The sequence below is a fragment of the Aquarana catesbeiana genome, linkage group LG12, assembly GCF_042186555.1.
Source record: "Aquarana catesbeiana isolate 2022-GZ linkage group LG12, ASM4218655v1, whole genome shotgun sequence".
NCBI lineage: Eukaryota > Metazoa > Chordata > Amphibia > Anura > Ranidae > Aquarana > Aquarana catesbeiana.
Window position 1 is genome coordinate 67,084,115 of NC_133335.1, and position 25,776 is coordinate 67,109,890.

The window sequence follows — 25,776 nt, forward strand, 5'->3', positions numbered from 1 at the left end:
TATTGTAAAAAAAAAAAAAACACACACACACACACACACACACACACACACACACACACACACCATTCACCCCCCCCCCCCCAAAAAAAAAAAAACACTGTCACGTGACATAAAAAAAAAAAAGTATCGGCATCGGCGAGTACTTGAAAAAAAGTATCAGTACTTGTACTCGGTCCTAAAAAAGTGGTATCGGGACAACCCTAGAGGTAAGTGCCCAAATATCTGTGTGTTTTAAAGGAGGAGGTAAGTCATACGTCTCCTGATGTCTGTGTATTGATTGGAGTTGAGAGGTACATGTCCCGATGTTTGCATATTAGGAAGAGGTGAGAGGTACGTCTCTTGAGGTCTCATCATAGAGCACATTTGCCGGGATCCTGAAATATTCAGAAGCTGCTATCTGATCTGCAATGAATGATGCCTGCATCAGTTACAGATACCGCTATACCTGCACCAGGTTACAGGCGTGCGGGAGCAGCACAATACAGACGGATGCACATAATCCAAACATTCGGTAATACAAAGTGCAATGTATAAAGGCGGTAATTGTAAACAACCGATCAGAAATAATTTACCTGGAACGCTAATGGGTGCTGTGGATCAGGTTGCCCATTGATGCATATCTTGGTGTGATAATGGCGCACGATGAGAGATGTGTTCTTCATTATGTCAATCACCATACCGTTGTGACTAGGTTCTCTAGGCTAAGCAACATTAAACTCGTATGCATGTACAGCGAGATGCCTGATCCCTTTTCTATTGGGACCCACAGCTCGGCTGTCAGAGATCTTTCACCAAGGCGGACAATCCCAGCGACTGATGAGCAGTACCGATGATTGAACATGGAAGTTATTACTCTATTCAATCATTCCGGTTTGAACAAAAACGCACAATGCACAGGCACCATTACTCCACCCTGCCCTTGAATGTTAATTTCGTTATTGCTGCTGTTGAGCACCCAATTAAGGTTCCTTTTACATTGTACAATACAGTGTAGAGTGCAGGAGTCTAATGTACAATGTTTTCTCTATGGGCAGTCAGATGGGCCACTCTGATCCGATCCACCAGACAGATGGGAAATGGATCCCCCATCTGTCTGTTTTTGGCCAATAGGACTGGATCAGATGCTGGCGGGTGTAAGCAGACATCTGCCACTTGAGATGGGACAATGGATGGTCCGATCGGGTCTGCCTGAAAAAAAATTACAGGTGGTCCTGATTGGTCCACCTGTGTGAAAGGGGCCTAAAAGAAGAAGCAGCACGCTGATGAGCTTATCTCTCTGGGTCTGAGCCCTCTACTCCTACCAGAATGTTCCTTGCATTGCAACACATCTAATTGTGCTCCTTGTCTAGCTTTTCCCTCCACCTGTCTGAGCTTTGCTGTACAGAGACTGATACCAAGTTAAATTCAGGAACTTACACTGCTGGCATTTAACACAAGGATATGGATCTTTATTTTCAGCTTTCTGACTGTACTTTTTATGTTCTCATTGGATTCATCTGAAGATAACTGGCATTTTTTTTTTCAAATTAGAACTCTTATCCAGGTGTGAATGGAGGCCGTCGATGGGCTTTAGGTGTGACGATGATTGTGCTTTTGACATTTTCAGTTTGAGACGCTTAAGATCAATCAGAATTCATTGACCGGCATATCTGACCTGCAATTGTCGTCCTCCTGACCTGCATTTACCGGTTAGCGACCGCCCACTGTAGATATACGGCGGCAGCTCCGTGCCAGATCACGTACCGAATACGTGATCTGACAATACTGGAACTGAGGCATACAAGCGTGCCGCCTGGGACCCGCTCCCGCTGTGATTGGACACAGCGGGAGCAAATCAGCAGGTCTGGCAGATGGAATGTCCACCGGGACCCATTGATCGTCCGTGTAAACAAGGCAGACCACCGTTCTGAGAGAGGAGAATGTGCTGATCCTGTGTTCCTGCTAAGCAGGAAAACAGATCTTTACATTCCCCCAGTCAAAGCACCTCCTCCACAGTTAGCAAGAACACCCAGGGAACACATTTAACCCTTTGATTGCCCCTGTTAACCCCTTCCCTGCCAGTGTCATTAGTACAGCGACAGTGCATTTTTTTTTAGCACTGATCACTGTATTAATGCCACTGGTCCCCCAAAAATGTCATTAAGGTGTCCGACTTGTCCGCCGCAATATCGCAGTCCCACTATAAGTCGCTGATCACTACCATTACTAGAAAAAAAAAATAAAAATAATAACTATATACCATAGTTTGTAGACGCTATAACTTTTGCGCAAAACAATCAATGCAAATATATTGTTTGTTTTTTTTACCAAAATATGTAGCAGAATACATATTGGCCTAAATTGATAAAAAAAAAAAAATGAAAGCAAACTTCTTCCTTGGCTATGTTTTATAGCAGAAAGTAAAAAATAGTGTTTTTTTTCATTCCATACACAGAATGTCCTATGCTACCTTTAAAATTTCTCTGTAAGTATTAGACCCTAATCACACCCGAGTGTTTCATGAATGCACACAAAATCACGCATTGTATGCGTGTTAATGAAATGTGCTAAAAATGTAATTCACACTTGTGCCATGTATTGGTAATAGCACCCCAAATACGACAAGCAAACATGGGCTCTTATCGCTTGGATAAATATGTCAAACTGTGCAAAGCTCAAAGCGGCAAAAGCTACTTGGGCACGTTTGTGGCACGTAGGGCAGCCCATTAAGATGAATGAGCTGTTCTATGCATGCAACATAAAAAAAGCACACAAAACGCGCCATCGCACGTCATAGTGTGAATGGGGCCTCAGCCTGCATCTACATCTGAGCAGAGTGTATTTCCAGTGATTGTGAAGCATTTTTTTCAAATGTAGAGCGACTGAACGTACAATTGTGAATAGGGACAATTAAAAAGAATGGGATTCCGCATAGTCAGACGTAGTCAGGCATAGGGAATCCAACAGAAAAATGCTCAGGTGTGAATGGGGAAAGGTAGGTGAGGGGTGGGGATAAGTGAGGAGCATTAGGAGGGATTTTGGCAAAATTGATTTGGCAGTGCGATTTGAATGCGGTGTGGGAAACGCACACAGATCATGGGGTTTCCAGTCCCACATTAGTGTGAACCTGCTGCTATACCTTCAGGAGTTTTGTTTTTGTCTTTATTTGTATCTACTAGTGGTCGGTCCACTTGACTGCATGAACATATTGTATCTTTCATTTCATTATTTTACCTGGGCAGTGCTTACCCTACGATTTCTTACCTGGGCAGTGTTTACCCTGTGATTTCTAACATTTGTTACTTTCCATCATCTCCTCGCTGTCGACTGTTACGGTGTTCCAGTCACTGCTCAGGATCCTAAAGCCTGTTTAAAAAGTGCGTCCAGGGCCATTTCTTTTTGTTGTATATCTCATATGATTCTGTGATGGACATCACTGTTTGGGCTCAGGAATACCTCCAAAAACCACTGTCTGAACACGGTTCAACATGCCATCCAAAATTGCAAGGTAAAGCTCTATCATGCAAAGAAGCCATATATTTGCACATAATCCAGAAACACCATCATCTTCTTTGGGCCGGAAAACTGTTCTGTGGGCAGACAAATCTAAATTCGACTTTCTTTTTGGTAAACATGGGCACCTCCTCCAGGCTAAAGTGGAGAGGGACCTTACGGCTTGTTATCAGCACTCAGTTCAAAAACCTGCATATCTGATGGTATGGGGGGGCATTAGTGTGTATGGAATAAGCAGCTTGTACATCTGTAAAGGCACCATCAATGCTGAAGGATATAGCCAGGATTTAGAGCAGCACATGCTCCCATCAAGACATCTTTTTCAGGGACGGCCTTGTATATTTCAGCAGGACAATGCTAAACTGCATCTATGACAGCAGCATGGCTTCATAGTTTAAGAGTTCGGGTGCTTAGTTGGCCTGCCTGCAGTCCAGACCTTTCATCAATTGAAAATATTTGGTACATCTTGAAAAGGAAAAATATGACAAAAGTTCCAGGACTGTTGAGCAGTTGGAATCCTATACCAGGCAAGAAAGGGACAACATTCCTCTCCCAAAACGCCAAAAACTGGCCTCCTCAGTTCCTCAGAGTATTGGTAAAAGAAGAGAGGATGCTACATCATGCTAAAACATGGCCCTGTCCAGCTTTGAGATATGTTGCTGCCATAAATTTAAAAATGACCTTATTTTTTTCTTAAAATGGTCCATTTTCTCAGTTTAAACATTTGATGTGTTTTGTATTTTCTAGGGATGCACCGAAACGTTGGCCGCCGAAACATATCGGGCGAAAATGGCCTTTTCGGCAATTTGCGGAAAAGAAATCACGCCGATAATGGTGCCGAAAATGGGGCGGGGCCCCCACCCCTGGTGCCGCCCACCAGGGGGGGGGGTATTCAGGGCCGATCCTAGGCGGGTGCAGTTCACCCGGGCGCCACAGAGATGGGGGCGCTGAAGCGCCAGAGTGCTCCCCTCCATCCTCCTCTTCCTCTCCTTGTCCACGTCGAGAGGCAGCTCTCCCCACCAGTCGCCTTCGCCGCTGATTTCCAAGCCCGCCCCCCCTCCTCCTGTCAGAGGAGAAAAGCGAAGCAGCCGGAGATCGAAGCGGCTGTCTCTCTGTGGAGAGAGACTAGCCGTGCAGTGACGTGTTCTCCTCCTCTCTGTCTTAACTCCTGGCTGCTGCGATCTTTTCTCCACCTGTTCTCCCATCTGTTTTTATGTACCGTAATGGAGATGAGGGGGTTTGTACTAATGGGTCTGAACTAATGGGGGGGGGGGTCGGTACTAATGGAGGGGGGTGGTTTGAACTGGGGGGTATCGCTGGGTCAGGTGAGAGGGCCGATCGGCCATTATCTACTAACGTCCATAGGAACTGCAGTCTCTGACCATCTCCCGTACCATGTCCCCAGTCTCTGACCATCTCCCGTACCATGTCCCCAGTCTCTGACCACCTCCCGTACCATGTCCCTAGTCTCTGACCACCTCCCGTACCATGTCCCCAGTCTCTGACCACCTCCCGTACCATGTCCCCAGTCTCTGACCACCTCCCGTACCATGTCCCCAGTCTCTGACCACCTCCCGTACCATGTCCCCAGTCTCTGACCACCTCCCGTACCATGTCCCCAGTCTCTGACCACCTCCCGTACCATGTCCCCAGTCTCTGACCACCTCCGGTACCATGTCCCCAGTCTCTGACCACCTCCCGTACCATGTCCCCAGTCTCTGACCATCTCCCGTACCATGTCCCCAGTCTCTGACCATCTCCCATACCATGTCCCCAGTCTCTGACCATCTCCCGTATCATGTCCCCAGTCTCTGACCATCTCCTGTATAAAAATATTTTTTAAAAACAGTCACTTTCGGTATCGGTCAGTTTCGATATCGGTTTTCGGTCTAGTGTATTTGTCATTTTCGGTATCGGTTTCGGCACCAAAAAACCCATTCGGTGCACCCCTATTTTCTGTAATGAATAAAATATGGGTTTATGAGAAATCATTGCATTCTGCTTTTATGTAGATTTTACACAGCCTCCCAACTTTTTTGGAATTGGGGTTGTACCTTCGATGAATATGGAAACCTTGCCGCTCACTCTCATCACCATAGGCAACTTCTCCAATTTCTTAAAATTAGCCCCCACAGCCTCAAAACCAAAATTGACCTAAAGAGCAACTATGCTCCCCCCCAACACAGATACTTTCAATCAAGACACCCACACGCCGGCAGACTCCAAGCGTAATGAGTTCTCGTATTGAGGAGTTATTGGAAAATATTGGCAGCTATAGTTTAATGGAGCTATAATGACAGGGCTTATATAGAAAGAAGTCCCCTGACACTCAGGCTGGCCCCTCTCCCCAGCAGACGCTGATTACTCCGCTGCTGATACGCAATCTGTCAGTGGTAAATGTAATCAGTAGAAGAGCAGAGTATTTATCATTCACCGCTGACCTGCCGCCTCAGGCTGGGAAAATAATGGTACCCCGCTAACTCCTTCTGCTCTGTGACTGATCGTTGTGCACACATAGAAACACCCTGACATTTTGTAGGCTGGGGCAATATTTCAGAGGATGCAGCTTACTGTATATATTCACTAGGATCTAATGGCCTCGTTTAGGCGCTTTTATACCTCGTACTACAGCACATGTTCATACACCTAAATAGCCTGTTGTATCCTATGGGTCAGTCATCACGCCGTAGAAGCAAATGTGACATTATGGACCCACTTGTGTCATACCCATAAAACACAGACATGCCTAATAAAAGAATGGGGTTTAGGAATATGAAAAAAAAAAAAAATATATATATTATATATATATATATATATATATATATATATATATTTTCTACTTACTGGGTCACCACCCTAGAACAAGCATATACGTATAAGATATCCGACATGTAATTTGCATATGATTGTTCCAGGTCGGTGACTTACCAAAGTATGAAAGGAGGGTAAAAATGACAGCCCTGAAGCCCGCACCTTTCAACACTGTAAGCAATGGCAGCTCCAATCAGGCCCGGACTGGGACAAAAAAACAGGCATTCCAGATCGAGCAGCCAATTCCTTCAGAGACCATGGGGGTGGCTGGCGATGGGACACCCACTGAGCCAGTCCCGCACTGCAACGCAAACTCCACCAACTGCCAACCCAAAAGACCTTCAGCCCCCACTGACAGACCCTCACCTGATGCGCGTGCGCCCCCCCCCCCCCCAACTACCATAACCTCCCCCAACCACCGCCCCTAGCTCACAGACCTTTACCACCTAACTACCAACCCCCCTCGACAGCCGATAGGAAATCCTGTATCCCCCATATATCCCCACTGTTAATGATGACTCATGACATTGTCTCCACTAAGCTGTCAAGGTGCCCGAGTTTGTATCGTGCCTGTGTCCCTGGCCCTGCTGACCATTTGGCATGCAAGGGGTCAACTAAGTTGAGTTACCTCTTTTGGTGCAGCTCGGCGCTCAGCTCGTTTTGCCTATGCAGTTGCAGAGTATACAGATCTTCATGCTACCCCAGGAGAGGAGACACAGGCATGGACGCACAGCTGGAGGCCAGCCGTGACTGCAGCCTTCAGCAGCCCCATATGGCCTCTGCCCCTCTCCAGCTGCATGGCCCAGTCATCGAACAGGCCACTCCTGCCAGGACACGCAGCCCGGCCCACCGGGCAAATGCCTGGTGTGCCCTATGGCCAGTCCGGGCATGCCTCCAATATTTCCTCCTGATAGAAAACACTACTTTTAAATGCCTCACTTAACAGCACCATGCTATCTACACCCCCAGTTACAGACTTCAGATCAACGGGCAACAAAGAACAGGAGTTGCAGCCTGCTCAAGGCAGTGATCCTGCCACACAGTATTGCACACATGTAATGATTTCGTCATAGACCACCAACAGGAGAAGCGGTCTCTAGAATAATGACTTCTCCATTGGGTGCCACAAAGAAATGGTTAGATATACTCAATACCGTGTAGCCCAGAGGCTCAAAGAAAGAGGAGACCTTATTATTATTATACAAGATTTATATAGCATCAAACATTTACACAGAGCTTTACAACATAAGGGCAGACAATACAATTACAATACAAGATAATACAGTAGGATACAAAGGCTCTGCTTGTTAGAGCTTACAATCTAAGAGACCTCAGCCAGGCGTAGCCAATGGCTCCCAAAACATGTCATCCAAGGCCAGTACATGTCGTCCAATGGCTACCAGTGCATGCCGCCCATTAGCCATTACATGTCATTCAATGGCTACCAGTGCAAGTCGTCCATTGGCCAGTACATGTCATCCAATGGCTCTCAGTGCACATCATCTATTGGTTAGTACATGTGATTCAATGGCTCCCAGTTCATGTCGTCCATTGATCTGAGGTCCCTTATTTCAGGTCTAACTAGTCTGGTGGTCAAAAAAGGCCAAGCTTAAAATTGCTTGTTATCAAAGTACAGAAATTCAAGTAATTCAAATGTGAAAACACAATCAGAAATTAAATAAAAAAGACTGTCCTCATTGTAAACCACATGCCAACATAACTGGTAAATCCAGAAATATATTCCTGCATACTCATTAAAGCCCAGGCTTCCAAACTGGAGGCTACCACCACCCAATGGGAATCTCTTTTTCAGGGTTCCCAGGGTGAATATGAGAAGCAAACTACCTGAAGGCACCTCTAGAGCTGTAAACTCTGTTCTGACAGTCGTGAACGCAGGCTGTAAAAATTAAATAGCTGTCAGCACAAGATTTGTCATTGATGCAGTTTAGCATGGATGGGGAAATCTTTAGGTGGATGACCAGCCTTAGCCACCAGCCCATTATGGTAGATACAGCCGTGCCTGGATTAACACAGGGATGGAAGATGTTTGCAATAACTTGGTGCATTCCAGCTCAACCCATCTCTGTTTCAGTTCTGAAAAATAAGCCAACATTACTATCTTGCCATTACCAACCAATACCGGTACAAAGAAAAAGCAGAAAGCCCCAAGGAGAATGGAGGGGAAGGGGAGGGAGAGGAAGGGAATAGATTAAAGAAAATTTAAGACTCCGTATTATTAAAATGAATTGCGACCCATTTTTCAGCTACTGTCTCTCCGACTTTAATCAAAGCGGAAAGATTTGCACTTAGTAGTGTCACAAAGCTGGTGAAGGATGAGGAGGAGGAGAGAGCTTCCAGCTATGCGCTCAACACCCCCTACCTAATCCAAATGTCCTGTACTCACCCCCCCAGCAGAACAGGTAAATCAATCACATGCAGAGACACCAAGGCCCACCTCTTATCACAACACAGCCATCTGTGCCCCTGTGAGGACCCCCAGAGAGCTCCATCATATGTGTCTCTCAAGAACTCTGAATATCACAAGGAACAGTAGATGAATTTACTTATTAAAACACAAATCTTGAAATACAAACTACATATATTACTACTGCCTATACAGTATATAGACCCATTCACACAATGCATTTCTAGCACACGTGCGTTGATGAAATGTCTTGAGGTCTTATGTTAGGATTTGTGGCATTAAGTGTATACTTTAAACTCTAAACTAGTATTTGAGTATGTTTGCCTTCAATGCTTCACTGTAAACAGTTTTCTTAAAGGGTAAGATTACTTTTTATGAAAAATGAAAAGGTATACCAACTCTAAACTATCCCTGCCACCCCTCCAGACCCCACTGCACAAAGTTGGCGTGATGCCCCGTGTTTTGGGGTGGGTGCCAGTCAAAACAAATGGCACTGTGGTCTGTGAATTAACGTGCCTTGTGGTAACACACGGGAAAAGTACGTCTTACTGCAGAGTGATGTGAATGGGCCCCTAAAGTTGGCCATATACGGTTTGAATCTCGTCCGGTTCAGCAATGGACAAGGCTTAATGTACCAAATTGAGTAACTGATCAACTTGGGTACAACCAGTCTGTCGGATTCGCTACCGATTATCGCAAGCGGCTGCTATAGCCGCAAAGCGATAATTACTGTCTTCTCCAGGCAGGGACGGCTTCAGGCGCCCGTTCCCGCCAGGAGAAAACAATTGCCGGTTGCCGTGTCAGCATGGTCTGTGTTGAATCGTGCAAAACTACTGACATGGACACTCCTCACCTAAACATTATACCCAAATTCCTACACTCCGCACTCCTCTCCTGCACATACTACCCACCTCCATACATTCCGCACTCTTCTTCTGCACATAATACCCACCACTATAGACTCCACATCCCTCTCCTGCACATAGTACCCACCGTAGTACACTCCGCACTGTACATTCCCTATTTAACGTTATTGCATTCTGTACTATGCAAGTCATCCCAGACTATATTCAACCACACCCCCTTTAAGCCACTCCCAATATTTAGTGCACTTTAAGCCACACCCACATTTCGCAGCAACGCGATAAGCTGTGAGTGTAAATGGGTGCTGTAGCAACCACCAGCTGGAAACCACAGAAAATCAAAGTAAAAATATGTCACAAGCACATCACGGATCTCCAAAACCGGTCCAAAGCTTTACTCTGCGATCACATCGTTATCACAGAAGCAACGGTTCGGAGGCTTGCAGGGCCGCTTCATCAGGCATGCCCGATAAAGGGGACCTGTGAGGCTCCAAAACGTTGCTTCTTTGATAACAGTGTGACTGCTGAATAAAGCTTTGGGCCCGTTTTGGACATCGTGGTGTGCTGGTGACATATTTTCGCAACACATAAGCAGGTACGTAAACTGCATACAAGACAAAAGCAAATACAAGCACTAATAAAGATAATCATTTAAACAGCCAGTCCATCCAAAAGTGCCAATGTATAAAAGCATTAGAAGGACTGAGGTTTGATAGATCTGTCTGGGTTTCCAGCTTTCCACTTATGGTGGACTCTTGCTTCTAAAGAGATGGGGTATTCTCCAGCATCACAGAATTTAAAGCATACCTAACATCTTGACTTGGGAAATTTTAAATGGAATGGCGGGCAGTTTTGTTTTAGCTTATCAGTGAGGAAAAAAAATGTAATACCACCACATACAGCCTTTCTGAAAAAGAATTATATTGCTGTATATTGTGACATATCAGGACGCTTTTCATGCGGAGTTGTAAATTTACTTTAAGGCCCATTTTGCAAGATATGATGAACGTGGTGGTAGAAATAGGCTCCAATAGGCATAGCTATGCTCTGAGCACTTCAGGAGGCTCAGTATGAAAGTCAGGAGGTATGTAGAATTTTTCAAATTATTTTCACTTTGCGGTTGTGAGCGGTCTCTGGTAAGATTTGATCATCCACCTTTTTTTTAGATTCTCCACACACATGTAAAGAATCCAGCACAAGTCAAGTGGCAACGTACAGCAATTCAACACTTTATAGGTAAGTAACAGAAGATATACTCACTTGCTGGGGAAGGCGTGCTATATCCACTGAGGGGGAGCTGGTGCTGTACTCCTGGCAGTGCCCCTGGAGGGGACACACCACCGAGCATGTGAGGAAAGAAGAAGGCATAGTGAGGAACAGGGTATCCATTCATGTGACTTGGCCCAGTTTGCGGGCAGGGAGAGTCGTTACTAGTCATTGCCTAATTGTCCAGCCTTCTGGACTGGCTCAGGCCCTATGAATTTCCATCTAGGAATGACCCAAAGAGGGGGTGCACCCCCCAAACGCCAGCATAGAGTTGCAGCAGATCCAAGCGTCAAAGATCAGATCTAATTGGTATGAAGTCTTCCAAACAGTCTCCAACACACGCTTCCAAAAATGGCTCAAATCCAGTTGAAATGCAGAAAAGGTCTTTGGACATGCAGCACACCACAGAGCCGAAAAGGGAGCTACTTCAGGCCCCTCTGTAATGAGAGCAGCACTTGACTTGTATGGGAATCACTGCAAAATAATAAAGGAAAAACATTAGAATGGAGGAGATGATATATAGAACCTAGAAGCTGGAGAAATTGGAAGAACAGCAATTCAAATTGCATGCTTTTGTAATGCTATACTTAAAATTGCACCAGGTTGAGAAAAATGGAGATAGTCCGGTCCTTCTGAGACACAGAGACTAAAGCTGGCCATACACAGCTTAAATTTCAGCAGATTTCTAATGATTTGGCTGAAATTTGAGCTGTTGGTGGTCCCTATCAACACCACCCAGCTCAATAAAAGTCGATTTAGAAATCAAAGTAACTGGGTAAAAATATATCAAGCAGCCAAGAGCGCTGCAGCTGCCTGAATACAATGGCCAGCTCTGGAGATTCCACCATCCACGGTGTTTAGCGTGGAAGGGGGAATCAAAGTATTGTATGTATTGCTAGCTTAAGATTTCTTCTCTAGCAGAAAGTTAGAGGATGGGGAACCTGGCAGATCCATAAGACCATAAGATCTCGATACTTGCAGGTTACCCCTTCCAACTGTAACAACTTTTGGACCTGCTAAACACATCAAGTCAATCAAGTATGCACTGGGGCAGACCAATCTCAGAGGACAAAGCAGGCAAATGGGTAGGGGTTGCTTTTTTTTTGGTGCCTGGCTGCCATGCTTGCACTCTTGCTTGAATACTTTGAATCAGTTGACCAGGTATGTCACTAAGGACATCTGACCTTTCATTAGCTTTCCTAAAATGAATACTTGTTTTTGGTCATTTAATTGGAAATTACTGAAACATGACTAGAGGGTCAGCATAACAGCTAGGCAACTCTCATTTACAGAAGTAGACCAGAAATGGCAGCCATCATATTTCCTGACAGGTTTGCTTTATCATTGCTTTCCATGAAAAATGCATTTTGCCCACCCCAGGGAATAGATATACCAATCATGCTTGCACATTACATATAATTAGGAGTTTCCAGTTCACCAGTCCAAGTATCTCTCATATTCCTCATTTCAGGTTATTGTCGCTGGTCTGGATATCTGGGTTTCTCTTCCTCCTAGCCATTTTTCCACCATCTCCCTTCTCTCTCCCCGCTTACCCATCCCTGTTTGTAGGCTCAAGGAAAGAAGCCTGCAGTGTGGGCCGCAGTGGATCTATCATGCTGATTACACACTAGCTGAGAAGGGGGATTTGGAAAGATTTTTTTTTTCTTATTCTGGGCTTCTAGGGTCATAAATCTCAAAGCAGCGTGAGAAAAGACCCGTCCTTACAGTTCAATTACACTGGGCTAATGAGCCACCCAAGAAAAATGGAGCTATTGGAGATCTGTACAGGAGTCAGAACAAGAAAGAGGCAGGGAGGGGGGAAGAGACACACCGCAAAGCCAAGACAAATCAAGAGATTGTCAGAAGAGACACGCGAGAAGAAAGACGGGGACAGACAGTCGCATACAGACAAAAAAAGAGAACGAAAGAGAGAAAGAGACAAGAGAAACAAAGAAAGGGAAGAGGGATCCAGTGCAGACAGGTTCAAGAACCAAACAGCCAGACACACACATACTCTGAATGAAAAAGGCAGAGTGCCAGAGAGACATACAAGACCGAATACAGAGCGCTGGGAAGACACACGAAAGTGCAGAGCACCAGAGGGACTCATGCAAAGCAGGGAAGAGATACATGCATAAGAGTGGAGATTTCCAAGCAAGAGACACACTAAAAGGAGTAGAGAATGTCAACTAAAGACATAAGAAAATGGACAGGGACACAAGACAGCTGACAGGGCACCAGGCAGGAGCTACGCAAGAGAGCAGAGTGAGCCAGGCAAAAGCTGCGCAAGGTAGCAGAGTGCGCCTGGCAGGAGTTAAGCAGGAGCGCAAAGGGCTACAGGGAGGAGCTGCACAAGAGAGCAGAGGGCGCCAGGGAGGAGCTGCACAAGAAAGCAGAGGGCGCCAGGGAGGAGCTGCACAAGAGAGCAGAGGGCGCCAGGGAGGAGCTGCACAAGAGAGCAGAGGGCGCCAGGGAGGAGCTGCACAAGAGAGCAGAGGGCGCCAGGGAGGAGCTGCACAAGAGAGCAGAGGGCGCCAGGGAGGAGCTGCACAAGAGAGCAGAGGGCGCCAGGGAGGAGCTGCACAAGAGAGCAGAGGGCGCCAGGGAGGAGCTGCACAAGAGAGCAGAGGGCGCCAGGGAGGAGCTGCACAAGAGAGCAGAGGGCGCCAGGGAGGAGCTGCACAAGAGAGCAGAGGGCGCCAGGGAGGAGCTGCACAAGAGAGCAGAGGGCGCCAGGGAGGAGCTGCACAAGAGAGCAGAGGGCGCCAGGGAGGAGCTGCACAAGAGAGCAGAGGGCGCCAGGGAGGAGCTGCACAAGAGAGCAGAGGGCGCCAGGGAGGAGCTGCACAAGAGAGCAGAGGGCGCCAGGGAGGAGCTGCACAAGAGAGCAGAGGGCGCCAGGGAGGAGCTGCACAAGAGAGCAGAGGGCGCCAGGGAGGAGCTGCACAAGAGAGCAGAGGGCGCCAGGCAGGAGCTGCACAAGAGAGCAGAGGGCGCCAGGCAGGAGCTGCACAAGAGAGCAGAGGGCGCCAGGGAGGAGCTGCACAAGAGAGCAGAGGGCGCCAGGGAGGAGCTGCACAAGAGAGCAGAGGGCACCAAATAGGAGATGCACGAAAGACTAGAGGGCGCCAGGCAGAGGGTCAGACAAAATAGAGTGCACCAGGCAGAGGCAAAAGAAAGTGAAGCACACCAGAAAGAATCACAAGTAGAAGGTGCTAGGCAGGAGAAATATTAAAGATTCTAACTACCAGCAAGAATAAGTCCTTACATTTAAAGAGCGCCTGTCATTTCGGATCCATCATGGCAGCTTCTGTTAGCGGGCATCCACTCACCTGCTGCCACCACGTCCCTCACCTTGAGTCACTTCTGCATCACCAGCCGTCCCATTAAAGTGAATAGGACTGTCGGTGTGTCAACAGCGGGGCAGACGAGGAGCCGCTGCGGGACAGAGACGACAGTTGCTCTTTAAAAATGATGATTTAAATCAAGCAATTTTACTAGGGATTTAAATGGACTTGATTTAAATCAAATCCACCCTGCAACTAAGCACCAAAAAAAGTGAAGGGCATAGAGCAGGGCTCTATGCCCTTCACTCAACACCTTTCTGATGACATGTAGCTGTCATTTTATGAACGTTTTAATTTTCAAATTTTGCACGGGTGTTTAGATGTTTATCATCAATTTATCAACATTTATATACTATATTCCTTTCACGCGACTTTATATGAACTAGTGATTCTCATATTTGTGTACCACATTTTTTCTGTAAAGCACATATTTTAGTTAATTTATATGTGCACATGCTTGAGTTTTTTCTAATGCACTTTTTGGCATTTCATTTATGCTTGTGATTTATCTTGAATATTGATATCACTTTTTGCTAGCGCGATTCGTAGGAGAGGCAGAATGGTGTAAACTGTTAATCAGGAACACAGATGTCTCTCTTCCTCCAGTCAGTCCATCCTCCACACATTTAGGCTCGATTCACACCTATGCATGTTGCTTTTGAGCGTTTTTGGAGGTTTTTTTTCATGCTTGGCACGTTTTTGAGCCGCGTTTTTGAGCCGCGTTTTTGCCGCGATTTGCGTTTTGCGTTTTTTTTTTTTTTTTTCATTTTTTTTTTTTACAGTCTTAAAAAAAAATTACAAAAAAAAAAAAAAATAAAAAAAAAAAAAAAACGGCAAAAACGCACCAAAAACGCTGCAAAAACGGTGCACTTGCGTTTTTGATGCTTGTCCATTGAAATCCATTACATGCAAAACGCTGCTTTTTGCATGAAAAAAAGTCCCCGACCCTTTCCAAAAAGCATTGATGTGAACATGTTCCATAGGAACCCATGTTAAAAAATTCCCGTGCATTTCTGCAAAATGCATCAAAAAACGCGCTAGTGTGAATGGGGCCTTAGAAAGCATTCCCTAGGAGCACCCTTAACCCTTTGATCGCTCCTGATGTTAACTCCTTCCCTGCCAGTGTCATACAGTGACGGTGCAATTTTTTTTTGTAGCACTGATCACTGTATTGGTGTCACTGGTGCCCGTAAAGTGTCACTTAGTGTCAAATTTGTCCACCGCAATGTCACAGTCTCGCAAAAAATTGCTGATCGCCGTCATTGCAAAATGTAGAGTAAAGACAATTTAAAAAAAAAAAAAAAAAAAAAAAAAAAAGAAGAAAAGTCCATAAATCTATCCAATAGTTTGTAGACATGAAAACTTTTGCACAAACCAATATACGCCTTTTGGGATTTTTTTTTACCAAAAATATATAGCAGAATACAAAATTGACCTAAATTGATGAAGAAATTATATTTTTTGCATTTTTTTTATTGGATATGTTTTAAAGCAGAAGGTAAAAAAATATTGCTTTTTTTTTATTTTGTTTATCTTTTTTGTTTGTCTTTCTGTTTATAAGCACAAAAAATAAAAAACGCAGAGGTGATCAAATACCACCAAAAGCAAACTCTATTTGTGGGGAAAAAAGGATAAACATTTTTTTTGGGTACAGCTTCGCACGACCACGCAATTGTCAGTTAAAGCGACGCAGTGCTGTGTCACAAAAAAATGGCCTGGTCAGGAAGGGGTAAAACCTTCTGGAGCTGAACTGGTTAAGAAACAAGAATACAGACAGCCAGGAAGCACAAACGTGCAGGATTCAGCACAAGTCACAGAGATCTATGTAGACTGGAGGCAGAAGTCAGACAAATACAGTAAAGGCAGTATTGACTGCCAGAAAGGTATTTACCTAGAGTACAAAGGGTAAAGAAAATGTGCAGAATGCAGACTGAGAGGCACGTGCATTTAGAAAAAAAAAAAAAAGACAGCTACAGCACCAAAAGTCACCTATGAAGATACTGTCAGAAATAACTAAAAACAGGAAAAAAACACCACAAAGGTGAAAAGCATGAAGACAGCTAAATGGCCAGAGGGAAAAAAAAAACAAAAAAAAACTTGGAGGTGACCTGCAGCGGAGCACAAACACAGGGCAGAGACAGGTTAATTCATAAAACAGCAGTGCCCGCAGCTACATCAGCAAGACTGAGGAGTCAAGCAATGCAACCAGAAGTGACTAAATCTGGAGCAGACAAGTCTGTGTGTCTCTAGGTGTACTATAAAGCTGACATATGTCAAACATGTGATATGTACATACACGTTATACAAGCTTATTAAAAAAACAACGTATAAAGCAACATGCAAGGACAGCAACTCTATGTAACCAAACAGAATCCATCCTTCCTTAACTTTGTTTGCTCAGCTTTGATTTTAACGCAAACACACCTCAATAGGATAGGCTGCATCCAGAGAAATGCAGCACAATTGCAGCTTTAACTGCTTCAGCCCCCCTTCCTGACCAGAGCACTTTTTGCGATTTGGCACTGCGTCGCTTTAACTGACAATTGCGCGGCCATGCGACGTTACACTAAAACAAAATTGACGTCTTTTTTTTCCCCCACAAATAGAGCTTTCTTTTGGTGGTATTTGATCACCTCTGATTTTTCTTTTTTTGCGCTAGAAACAAAAAAAAAAACAAAAAAACAAAAAAAAAAAGCGACAATTTTGAAGAAAATAGCAATTTTTTTTTACTTTTTGCTTTAATAAATATCCCCCAAAAATATATAAAAAAACAATGTATTTCCTTAGTTTAGGCCGATATGTATTCTACATATTTTTTTTTTACCAAAAATAAAGCGTATATTAATTGGTTTGTGCAAAAGTTATAGCGTTTACAAAATAGGGGATAGTTTTATGGCATTTTTATTACTAATTTTTTTTTTTTTTTTATTAGAAATGGCAGCAATCTGCGATTTTTATCATGACTGCAACATTATGGCGGACACATCGGACACTTGACACTATTTTGGGACCATTGTCAATTATACAGCGATCAGTGCTATAAAAATGCACGGATTACTGTGTAAATGACTGGCAGGGAAGGGGTTAAACACTAGGAGGCGATGAAGGGGTTAAGTGTGTCCTAGGGAGTGATTCTAACACTGACATGACAGCGATCACTGCTCCTGATGACAGGGAGCAGTAGACCTCTGTCATGTCACCAGGCAGAACAAGGAAATGCCTTGTTTACATAGGCTTCTCCCCGTTCTGCGGCTCCGTGACACGATCGCCGGGACACCAGCGCACATCGAGTCCGCGGGACCCACTGGCATGGTCACGCTGTAGGCGGCAGGCACCGCCAATTAGAGGGGACGTACAGGCACGCCCATTTGCCCACCTCTGCCATTGTGCCAACGTATATCGGCTTGCATTGGTCGGCAAGTGGTTAAAAACGCTCATCCACAATGCTTATCTTTAAAGAGGAAGTAAACCCTGATGGGTTTTACTTCCTCTTTATTCCCCTGCAAAGTAAAAGCATAATGGGCTAGTATGCATCGCATACTAGCCCATTATGTTGCACTCACCTGCAAACAAAGCCTGCAATGTCCCAGAGGTCCCCACTGGTGGCCGTGTCCATCTTCACCCCTCTTCCTTCCGGGGCCGTGGACTCCCGCTCTGTGACTGGCCTGAGGCGCGCGGGAGACAACGGTCACGGCACGGGCCCTATAGAAACGGCACAATCGTGCCCTTTCTTCTGTGTGCATGCACTGATGACGTCGCCGCAAGCGTATATGGTAAATACCGTGCAGGTTTAGGAGATATTTTAAGTACCTACAGGTAAGCTTTATTATAGGCTTACCTGTAGGTAAAAGTGGTGTGTAAGGGTTTACAACCACTTAAATTACTAGTCTGTAGTGGTGGCTGCGTTAGTTTTTCAATTTCAGGCCCTGGGGAGCTTTGAGGTTTCTTGAGGGGTGCCTTGGCTAAATGCCTAAAATTTACCCCAAACTGCCACAAGCTGGTGGGTGGATGAAACCTGCCATTAGATACACAAAGCCACAGGTTTTCACTGTACACCATTATAATCTTCTAGCTGCCAACCTCCCAATGACCAATGACATCATCAGTTGATAAAGAGGATGCCAGTTGCCTGCATATCATTCTTGTTTGACCCTCCCTTGCCTCTCTCCATCAGCTTTTTACATTTTAGAATGGGGTGCCTCAAGACTCTCCTTATTTTTGGAGGGTGCCTCAAGATTGTCCAGACTTTTAAAGGGTGCCTTGACTGAAAAAAGGTTGAAAAACACTGGTCTAGACCGTGTGACACCAATGGTCGCCCCATAGATTCAGTGCAGAAAAACATCCCTACGGGAGCAGACTTTTGCATCCACCTATACCTGCGTCCATTCAGATCTGTCAGACCGAACTGAAAAAGATTCAGTTCAGTTTCGCTCCTACTGACCTGACCAGAGAGGTGTGTGGATATACAGGAGAGGTTACAGGAGTCTGTTTTCTTCCATGGTAGATACAGTGAGGGAAAAAAGTATTTGATTCCCTGCTGATTTTGAACATTTGCCCACCGACAACAAAATGATCAGTCTACAATTTTAACGGTAGGTTTATTTTAACAGTGAGAGACAGAACAACAAAAATATCCAGAAAAACGCATTTCAAAAGAGTTATATATTGATTTGCATTTTAATGAGTGAAATAAGTATTTGATCCCCTATCAATCAGCAAGATTTTTGGCTCCCAGGTGTCTTCTATACAAGTAACAAGCAGAGATTAGGAGCACTCTCTTAAAAGGGAGTGCTCCTAATCTCAGCTTGTTACCTGTATAAAAAGATACCTGTCCACAGAAGCAATCTCTCCACCATGCTCAAGACCAAAGAGCTGTCCTAGGATGTCAGGGACAAGATTGTAGACCTACACAAGGCTGGAATGGGCTTCAAGACCTTCGTCAGGAAGCTTGGTGAGAGGGTGACAACAGTTGGTGCGATTATTTGCAAATGGAAGAAACACAAAATAACTGTCAATCTCCCTTGGTCTGGGGCTCCATGCAAGATCTCACCTCGTGGAGTTTCAATGATCTTGAGAATGGTGAGGAATCAGTCCAGGAACTACACAGGAGAATCTTGTCAATGATCTCAAGGCAGCTGGGACCATAGTCGCCAAGAAAACAATTGGTAACACACTACACCGTGAAGGACTGAAATCCTGCAGCACCCACAAAGGTCCCCCTGCTCAAGAAAGCACATGTACAGGCCCGTCTGAAGTTCGCTAATGAACATCTGAATGATTCAGAGGAGAACTGGATGAAAATGTTGTGGTCAGATGAGCCCAAAATCAAGCTCTTTGGCATCAACTCAATTTGCCGTGTTTGGAGGAGGAGTAATGCTGCCTATGACCCCAAGAACACCATCCCCAGCGTCAAACACTGAGGTGGAAACATTATGCTTTGGGGGCGTTTTTCTACTAAGGGAACAGGACAACTTCACAGCATCAAAAGTGTCTATGGACGGGGCCATGTACCGTCAAATCTTGGGCGAGAATCTCCTTCCCTCAGCCAAGGCATTGAAAATGGATGGGATCCTGGATTGGTATTCCAGCATGACAATGACCCAAAAACATACAGCCAAGGCAACAAACGAGTGGTTCAAGAAGAAGCACATTAAAAGGTCCTGGAGTGGCCTAGCCAGTCTCCAGACCTTAATCCCATAAAAAAATATGTGGAGGGAGCTGAGGGTTCGAGTTACCAGATGTCAGCCTCGAAACCTTAATGACTTGGAGAGGATCTGCAAAGTGGAGTGGGACAAAATCCCTCCTGAGATGTGTTCAAACCTGGTGGCCAACTACAAAAAACGTCTGACCTCTGTGATTGCCAACAAGGGTTTTGCCACCAAGTATCAAGTCATGTTTTGAAAAGAGATCAAATACTTATTTCACTCATTAAAATGCAAATCAATTTATAACTTTTTTGAAATACATTCTTCTGGATATTTTTGTTATTCTGTCTCTCACTGTTAAAAAAAACCTACTGTTAAAATTATAGACTGATCATTTTGTTGTCAGTGGGTAAATATACAAAATCAGCAAGGAATCAAATACTTTTTTTCCCCCCTCACTGTATTTGACATCCATACCTTTCTCATTCAACTCTAGTTTAGTTTAGGGTCTCCTGCTAAGACTGAACAGACATTGCCTGTGTGAAAAGCAGCTACCACATCTAAGGACCATGTGTACATAGACCATGTGTACATAGAAAGAAGACAGGGAAGTGGTTAAACTGCTTTCCACGTAAGCTGAAAGCCCCCTTTTTGTTTGGGATAGAGAGGGGAAGGGTTAGGGCCTCTGTCAGGTTTTTTTACTGATACCAGTGTCCCTATTGGCAAGATTCCCCTTAACTTCCAGCCAGGAAGAGAAGTTAAGGGAAATCTCTCCAACAGGGACACCAAAACACATTTTTAGTATAGGTGTCACAGGGACTGTATAGTGAACATCTTCCCAATGGGGAAGAAAATACAGATGGACATTTTGAATCATTCCCCGAAAACGTAAAAAAAACAAAACAAAAAAAAAAAAAACACGTTTGCCAGAGAGAGAGAGAGCGCGAGAGAGAGAGCGCGAGAGAGAGAGAGAGAGAGCGCGAGAGAGAGAGCGCGAGAGAGAGAGAGAGAGCGCGAGAGAGAGAGAGCGCGAGAGAGAGAGAGCGCGAGAGAGAGAGAGAGCGCGAGAGAGAGAGAGAGCGCGAGAGAGAGAGAGAGCGCGAGAGAGAGAGAGAGCGCGAGAGAGAGAGAGAGCGCGAGAGAGAGAGAGAGCGCGCGAGAGAGAGAGAGCGCGAGAGAGAGAGAGAGCGCGAGAGAGAGAGAGAGCGCGAGAGAGAGAGAGAGCGCGAGAGAGAGAGCGCGAGAGAGAGAGAGCGCGAGAGAGAGAGCGCGAGAGAGCGAGAGGAGAGAGCGCGAGGAGAGAGCGCGAGGAGAGAGCGCGAGGAGAGAGAGAGAGAGAGCGCGAGAGAGAGCGAGGAGAGAGCGAGAGCGAGGAGAGAGAGAGAGCGCGAGAGGAGAGAGAGAGCGCGAGAGGAGAGAGAGAGCGCGAGAGAGCGAGAGCGCGAGAGAGCGAGCGAGAGAGAGCGAGAGAGGAGAGAGAGCGCGAGAGAGCGAGAGAGCGAGAGAGCGAGAGCGGAGAGAGCGAGAGCGGAGAGAGAGCGGAGAGAGAGAGGAGAGAGAGAGAGCGAGAGAGCGAGAGAGCGAGCGAGCGAGCGAGCGAGCGAGAGAGAGAGAGAGAATCAAAACAATTAGAGAATTCAATGGTAACTTGAGACAAAAAAAAAAAAAAGGACAAAATTACTTTAACAGAATTTTAACTGAGACAGATTGAGAATGAAAGGAAAAAAAAAAAAAAAGTTTGGATCATTTAAAGCTTTTGTCCGATTTCCAAATTGTACTCCACTAAAAAGGTGGCCAGCAAAAGGACTAACTTGAGGCAATGCCCAATGGAAGAGCAGGTTTGCTTTGTATGTGTAGGGGCAACTTAAAATTAACCTGTCAGTACCGAAATAACCAAACAAGTACTAAACTATAATAACCCTGCTATTATGGCCATCCTGCTACCTTATTCTCATAAAAGGTTAACACAAGGCCTGAACCTCTTGCACTGGCCAAAGGAATCCCACTGTCACTCAAATCACTTGACCAAACAAGTAGACATTTCATCAAGTGATCTCTACTAATAGGAGGATCGCATTGGCTGATCCTCCCTATTGGCAAAGATCAGGTGATCAGGTGTTGTGGATCCTGGAACAGAAATTTCACTAGTCACGTTTGTCATGGCTTTGTTTCGCAAAAATTATGAATTTGGAGGTAATAAACAACATTGGCATAAGACATGGGTTTACAAATACACAAAATAGAGAGTGGAGGTATAAAAATCCCCAACGTCGTTACCAAGAAACAAACACAGGGGCAGAAAAACGTATAAACCTGCATCTTTGTAGGAGATACAGTAATATGCAAAAGCACAAAGCAATGGACTTAAAATCATCTGTGAATTTCTGATTAACAGAGCAAAGAGCCCCTATAAGAAAGGGATAAAGGGCATGTGAAGGACTAGGTCACTGTAAAGCCAGCCATAGACTGAGTGATTTTCTTTTCTGCAACCACAGTCAGTTTTGATGGGGGGGAAAACCTCCCGGTGGGGGGGGCACTGTCCCCATCAGGAGAACACCGCTAATGCAGCGATTACTGCGAGTGGCTATAAAAGCCACTAGCAATAATCGCATGTAAAATCCATCAGGCTGGTTGTACCCAAGTTGATGACCTGGCCAAGATTCAAACAGTCTATGGCCAGTTTAAGAGTGGTGGCGTAAGAGGAAAGGGAAAAAGAAGAGTGAATAAGAAGAGTAAGAATATGGAAAGTAAAGAAGGAACAGAAGCATAAAAAAAGGGGAGGGGGAGAGGAGGGCAAGGGTGTGAAGAAGTCACATGAGGCCCAACCATATGGCAACATCCTCATAGACCACGTGTCAAACACAAGGCTTGCAGGCCAAATCCGGCCCTCCAGACCATTTCATGTGGCTCTCGCGGTTCTGTGGGAGCGCTGTTGAGTTCCTGCACCTGTTCTCTGAGAACAAAAGGCCCTGCATAAATTTATATAGTCTATCTAGTCTATCTATCTATATCTATATAGTCTATCTAGTCAGATACAACTGGCCCTTTGAGGACAACCATAATGCTGATGTGGCACACAATGAAACTGAGTTTGACACCCCTGTCATAGACCAATGTATCCAATTATACCAAAAGGAGAGAGAGAACGATCCAATTTAAAAATGACCATTATTAGTTCAACCATGGGTTCCAAACCTTTAAAAAAATTTGGCATGGCTATCAATGAGTATGGAGATGAGCTTCTCATGTATCACGAAACAGTGTTCTACCTCAGCAAAGTTGATTGATGGTTGCCTCTATGCAGGTTTTCATGCCTTTGGTTAATTTTTTCTTTGAAGCTGGTAAAAACATGAAAATTTTCTCCTGTCCAATGTTGAAGATGTCAACTGGTCAACTCTTGGAAGCAGTACTGATTTCAGGCTACGTACATCTGTGCAGAGATGTGCCCTGTCCTGGAACAAACATACAATGAGGGCAGAAAGTATTCAGACCCCCTTAAATTTTTCACTCTTTGTTAGATTGCAGCCATTTGCTAAAAATCATTTAAGTTCTTTTTTTTTTCCTCATTAATGTACACACAGCACCCCATATTGACAGAAAAACACAGAATTGTTGACATTTTTGCAGATTTATTAAAAAAGAAAAACTGAAATATCACATGGTCCCAAGTATTCAGACCCTTTGCTCAGTATTTAGTAGAAGCACCCTTTTAATGTAATACAGCCATGAGTCTTTTTGGGAAAGATGCAACAAGTTTTTCACACCTGGATTTGAGGATCCTCTGCCATTCCTCCTTCACATCCTCTCCAGTTCTGTCAGGTTGGATGGTAAACGTTGGTGGACAACCATTTTTAGGTCTCTCCAGAGATGGTTAATTGGGTTTAAGTCAGGGCTCTGGCTGGACCATTCAAGAACAGTCACGGAGTTGTTATGAAGCCACTCCATTATTTTAGCTGTGTGCTTAGGGTCATTGTCTTGTTGAAAAGTAAACCTTCGGCCCAGTCTGAGGTCCTGAGCACTCTGGAGAAGGTTTTCGTCCAGGATATCCCTGTACTTGGCCGCATTGATCTTTCCCTCGATTGCAACCAGTTGTCCTGTCCCTGCAGCTGAAAAACACCCCCACAGCATGATGCTGCCACCGCCATGCTTCACTGTTGGGACTGTATTGGACAGGTGATGAGCAGTGCCTGGTTTTCTCCACACATACCGCTTAAAATTAAGGCCAAAAAGTTCTATCTTGGTCTCATCAGACCAGAGAATCTTATTTCTCTCAGGTTTTTTTTTAGCAAACTCCATGCGGGCTTTCATGTGTCTTGCACTGAGGAGAGGCTTCCGTTGGGCCACTCTGCCAAAAAGCCCCGACTGGTGGAGGGCTGCAGTGATGGTTGACTTTCTACAACTTTCTCCCATCTCCCGACTGCATCTCTGGAGCTAAGCCACAGTGATCTTTGGGTTCTTCTTTACCTCTCTCACCAAGACTCTTCTCCCCTGATAGCTCAGTTTGGGCGGACGGCCAGCTCTAGGAAGGGTTCTGGTCATCCCAAACGTGTAACCTTGGCCAGATCTGTGCCTTGCCACAATTCTGTCTCTGAGCTCTTCAGGCAGTTCCTTTGACCTCATGATTCTCATTTGCTCTGACATGCACTGTGAGCTGTAAGGTCTTATATAGACAGGTGTGTGGCTTTCCTAATCAAGTCCAATCAGTATAATCAAACACAGCTGGACTCAAATGAAGGTGTAGAACCATCTCAAAGATGATCAGAAGAAAATGGACAGCACCTGAGTTAAATATACGAGTGTCACAGCAAAGGGTCTGAATACTTAGGACCATGTGATATTTCAGTTTTTCTTTTTTAATAAATCTGCAAAAATTTCAACAATTCTGTGTGTTTCTGTCAATATGGTATGCTGTGTGTACATTAATGAGAAAAAAAAATGAACTTAAATGATTTTAGCAAATGGCTGCAATATAACAAAGAGTGAAAAATTTAAGGGGGTCTGAATACTTTCTGTTCCCACTGTAGGTTTGGGAGTTGGTGTCACAGCCTCCATTGCTAGATGGGATCTTCAGCTTTGAGGCTTCATATGATGTTAGGTTCCATTTTTTTTTATTTTTAGGGAGACAAATGCATATGACTAATGTTTGTTCTATTCTACAGGAAACCTCTGGATGCTTTTATGGCCTTGTAGAAGCCGATTATTTTTCTACTAGATCTGTATTTTTAACTGAGGCAGAGGAGTGGCCACATATATAAACAAAGCTTTTGGCAGAGTCATGTGGTCACCACAAAAAGTGGCTTTCACAGAATTAGCTGTAGTTTCTCTATAATTATAGAAGACTTATCACATTGTCGATACAAATACCTTCCATCAAAGCTATTCTTTTAAAATAAAATCCAAAAAGCAAGAACTCCTATACTGAAAAACACTGAACGTCAAATATACCCAACTCTGGGTTTTACATAATCTGCCGGAGACACATTCAGCGGATTTTGACATGTGATTCTAGGGGACTGCAATCTTTAGCCACATAATCCCGTGCCCTCTTACTCGGTCTACAACACAAGGTGATGGTGAAGCTGAGGATGCAGAATATCTGTTCGAACTGAACAAAAGAAATCTATTGATTCTCCCCATCCATGATAAATAGCATGGAATATCCATTGCCAGCTAATGTATTCCAACAGCCTCCACATGTGGCTGTCGGAATTACTCACAGTGACTAGATCTGATTGGATGCAGTCACTGTTTGGCCAGCTTTTTCCTGCTTGGTTCCTTCACTTTTCAGATCAAAGGGCGTTGGGTGGGAGGGTGGCAGCAGGGCCACGAATTGCTCAAATTTTGGCCAGTTCTTTAGCAATCGGTATGGCCATCTTTAGGTGTAGTGATAATCCCCCCAACCAACCCAACACCCCCCCCCCCCCCCC

At 44.8% G+C, this 25,776-nt stretch overlaps 1 protein-coding gene across 6 annotated transcripts in view; it reads right to left on the bottom strand.

The window, feature by feature from the left end:
- The window catches only part of RARA (retinoic acid receptor alpha), a 246,853-nt gene that overhangs the window by 163,392 nt on the left and 57,685 nt on the right, over nt 1–25,776 (bottom strand). For all 6 annotated transcript variants that reach the window (XM_073607988.1, XM_073607989.1, XM_073607994.1 and 3 more), the window contains one exon: nt 10,852–11,331. In XM_073607988.1, the coding sequence (XP_073464089.1) occupies nt 10,852–11,029 (178 nt within the window). In that variant the 5' untranslated portion in view covers nt 11,030–11,331. The remainder of the gene's footprint in view (nt 1–10,851; nt 11,332–25,776) is intronic.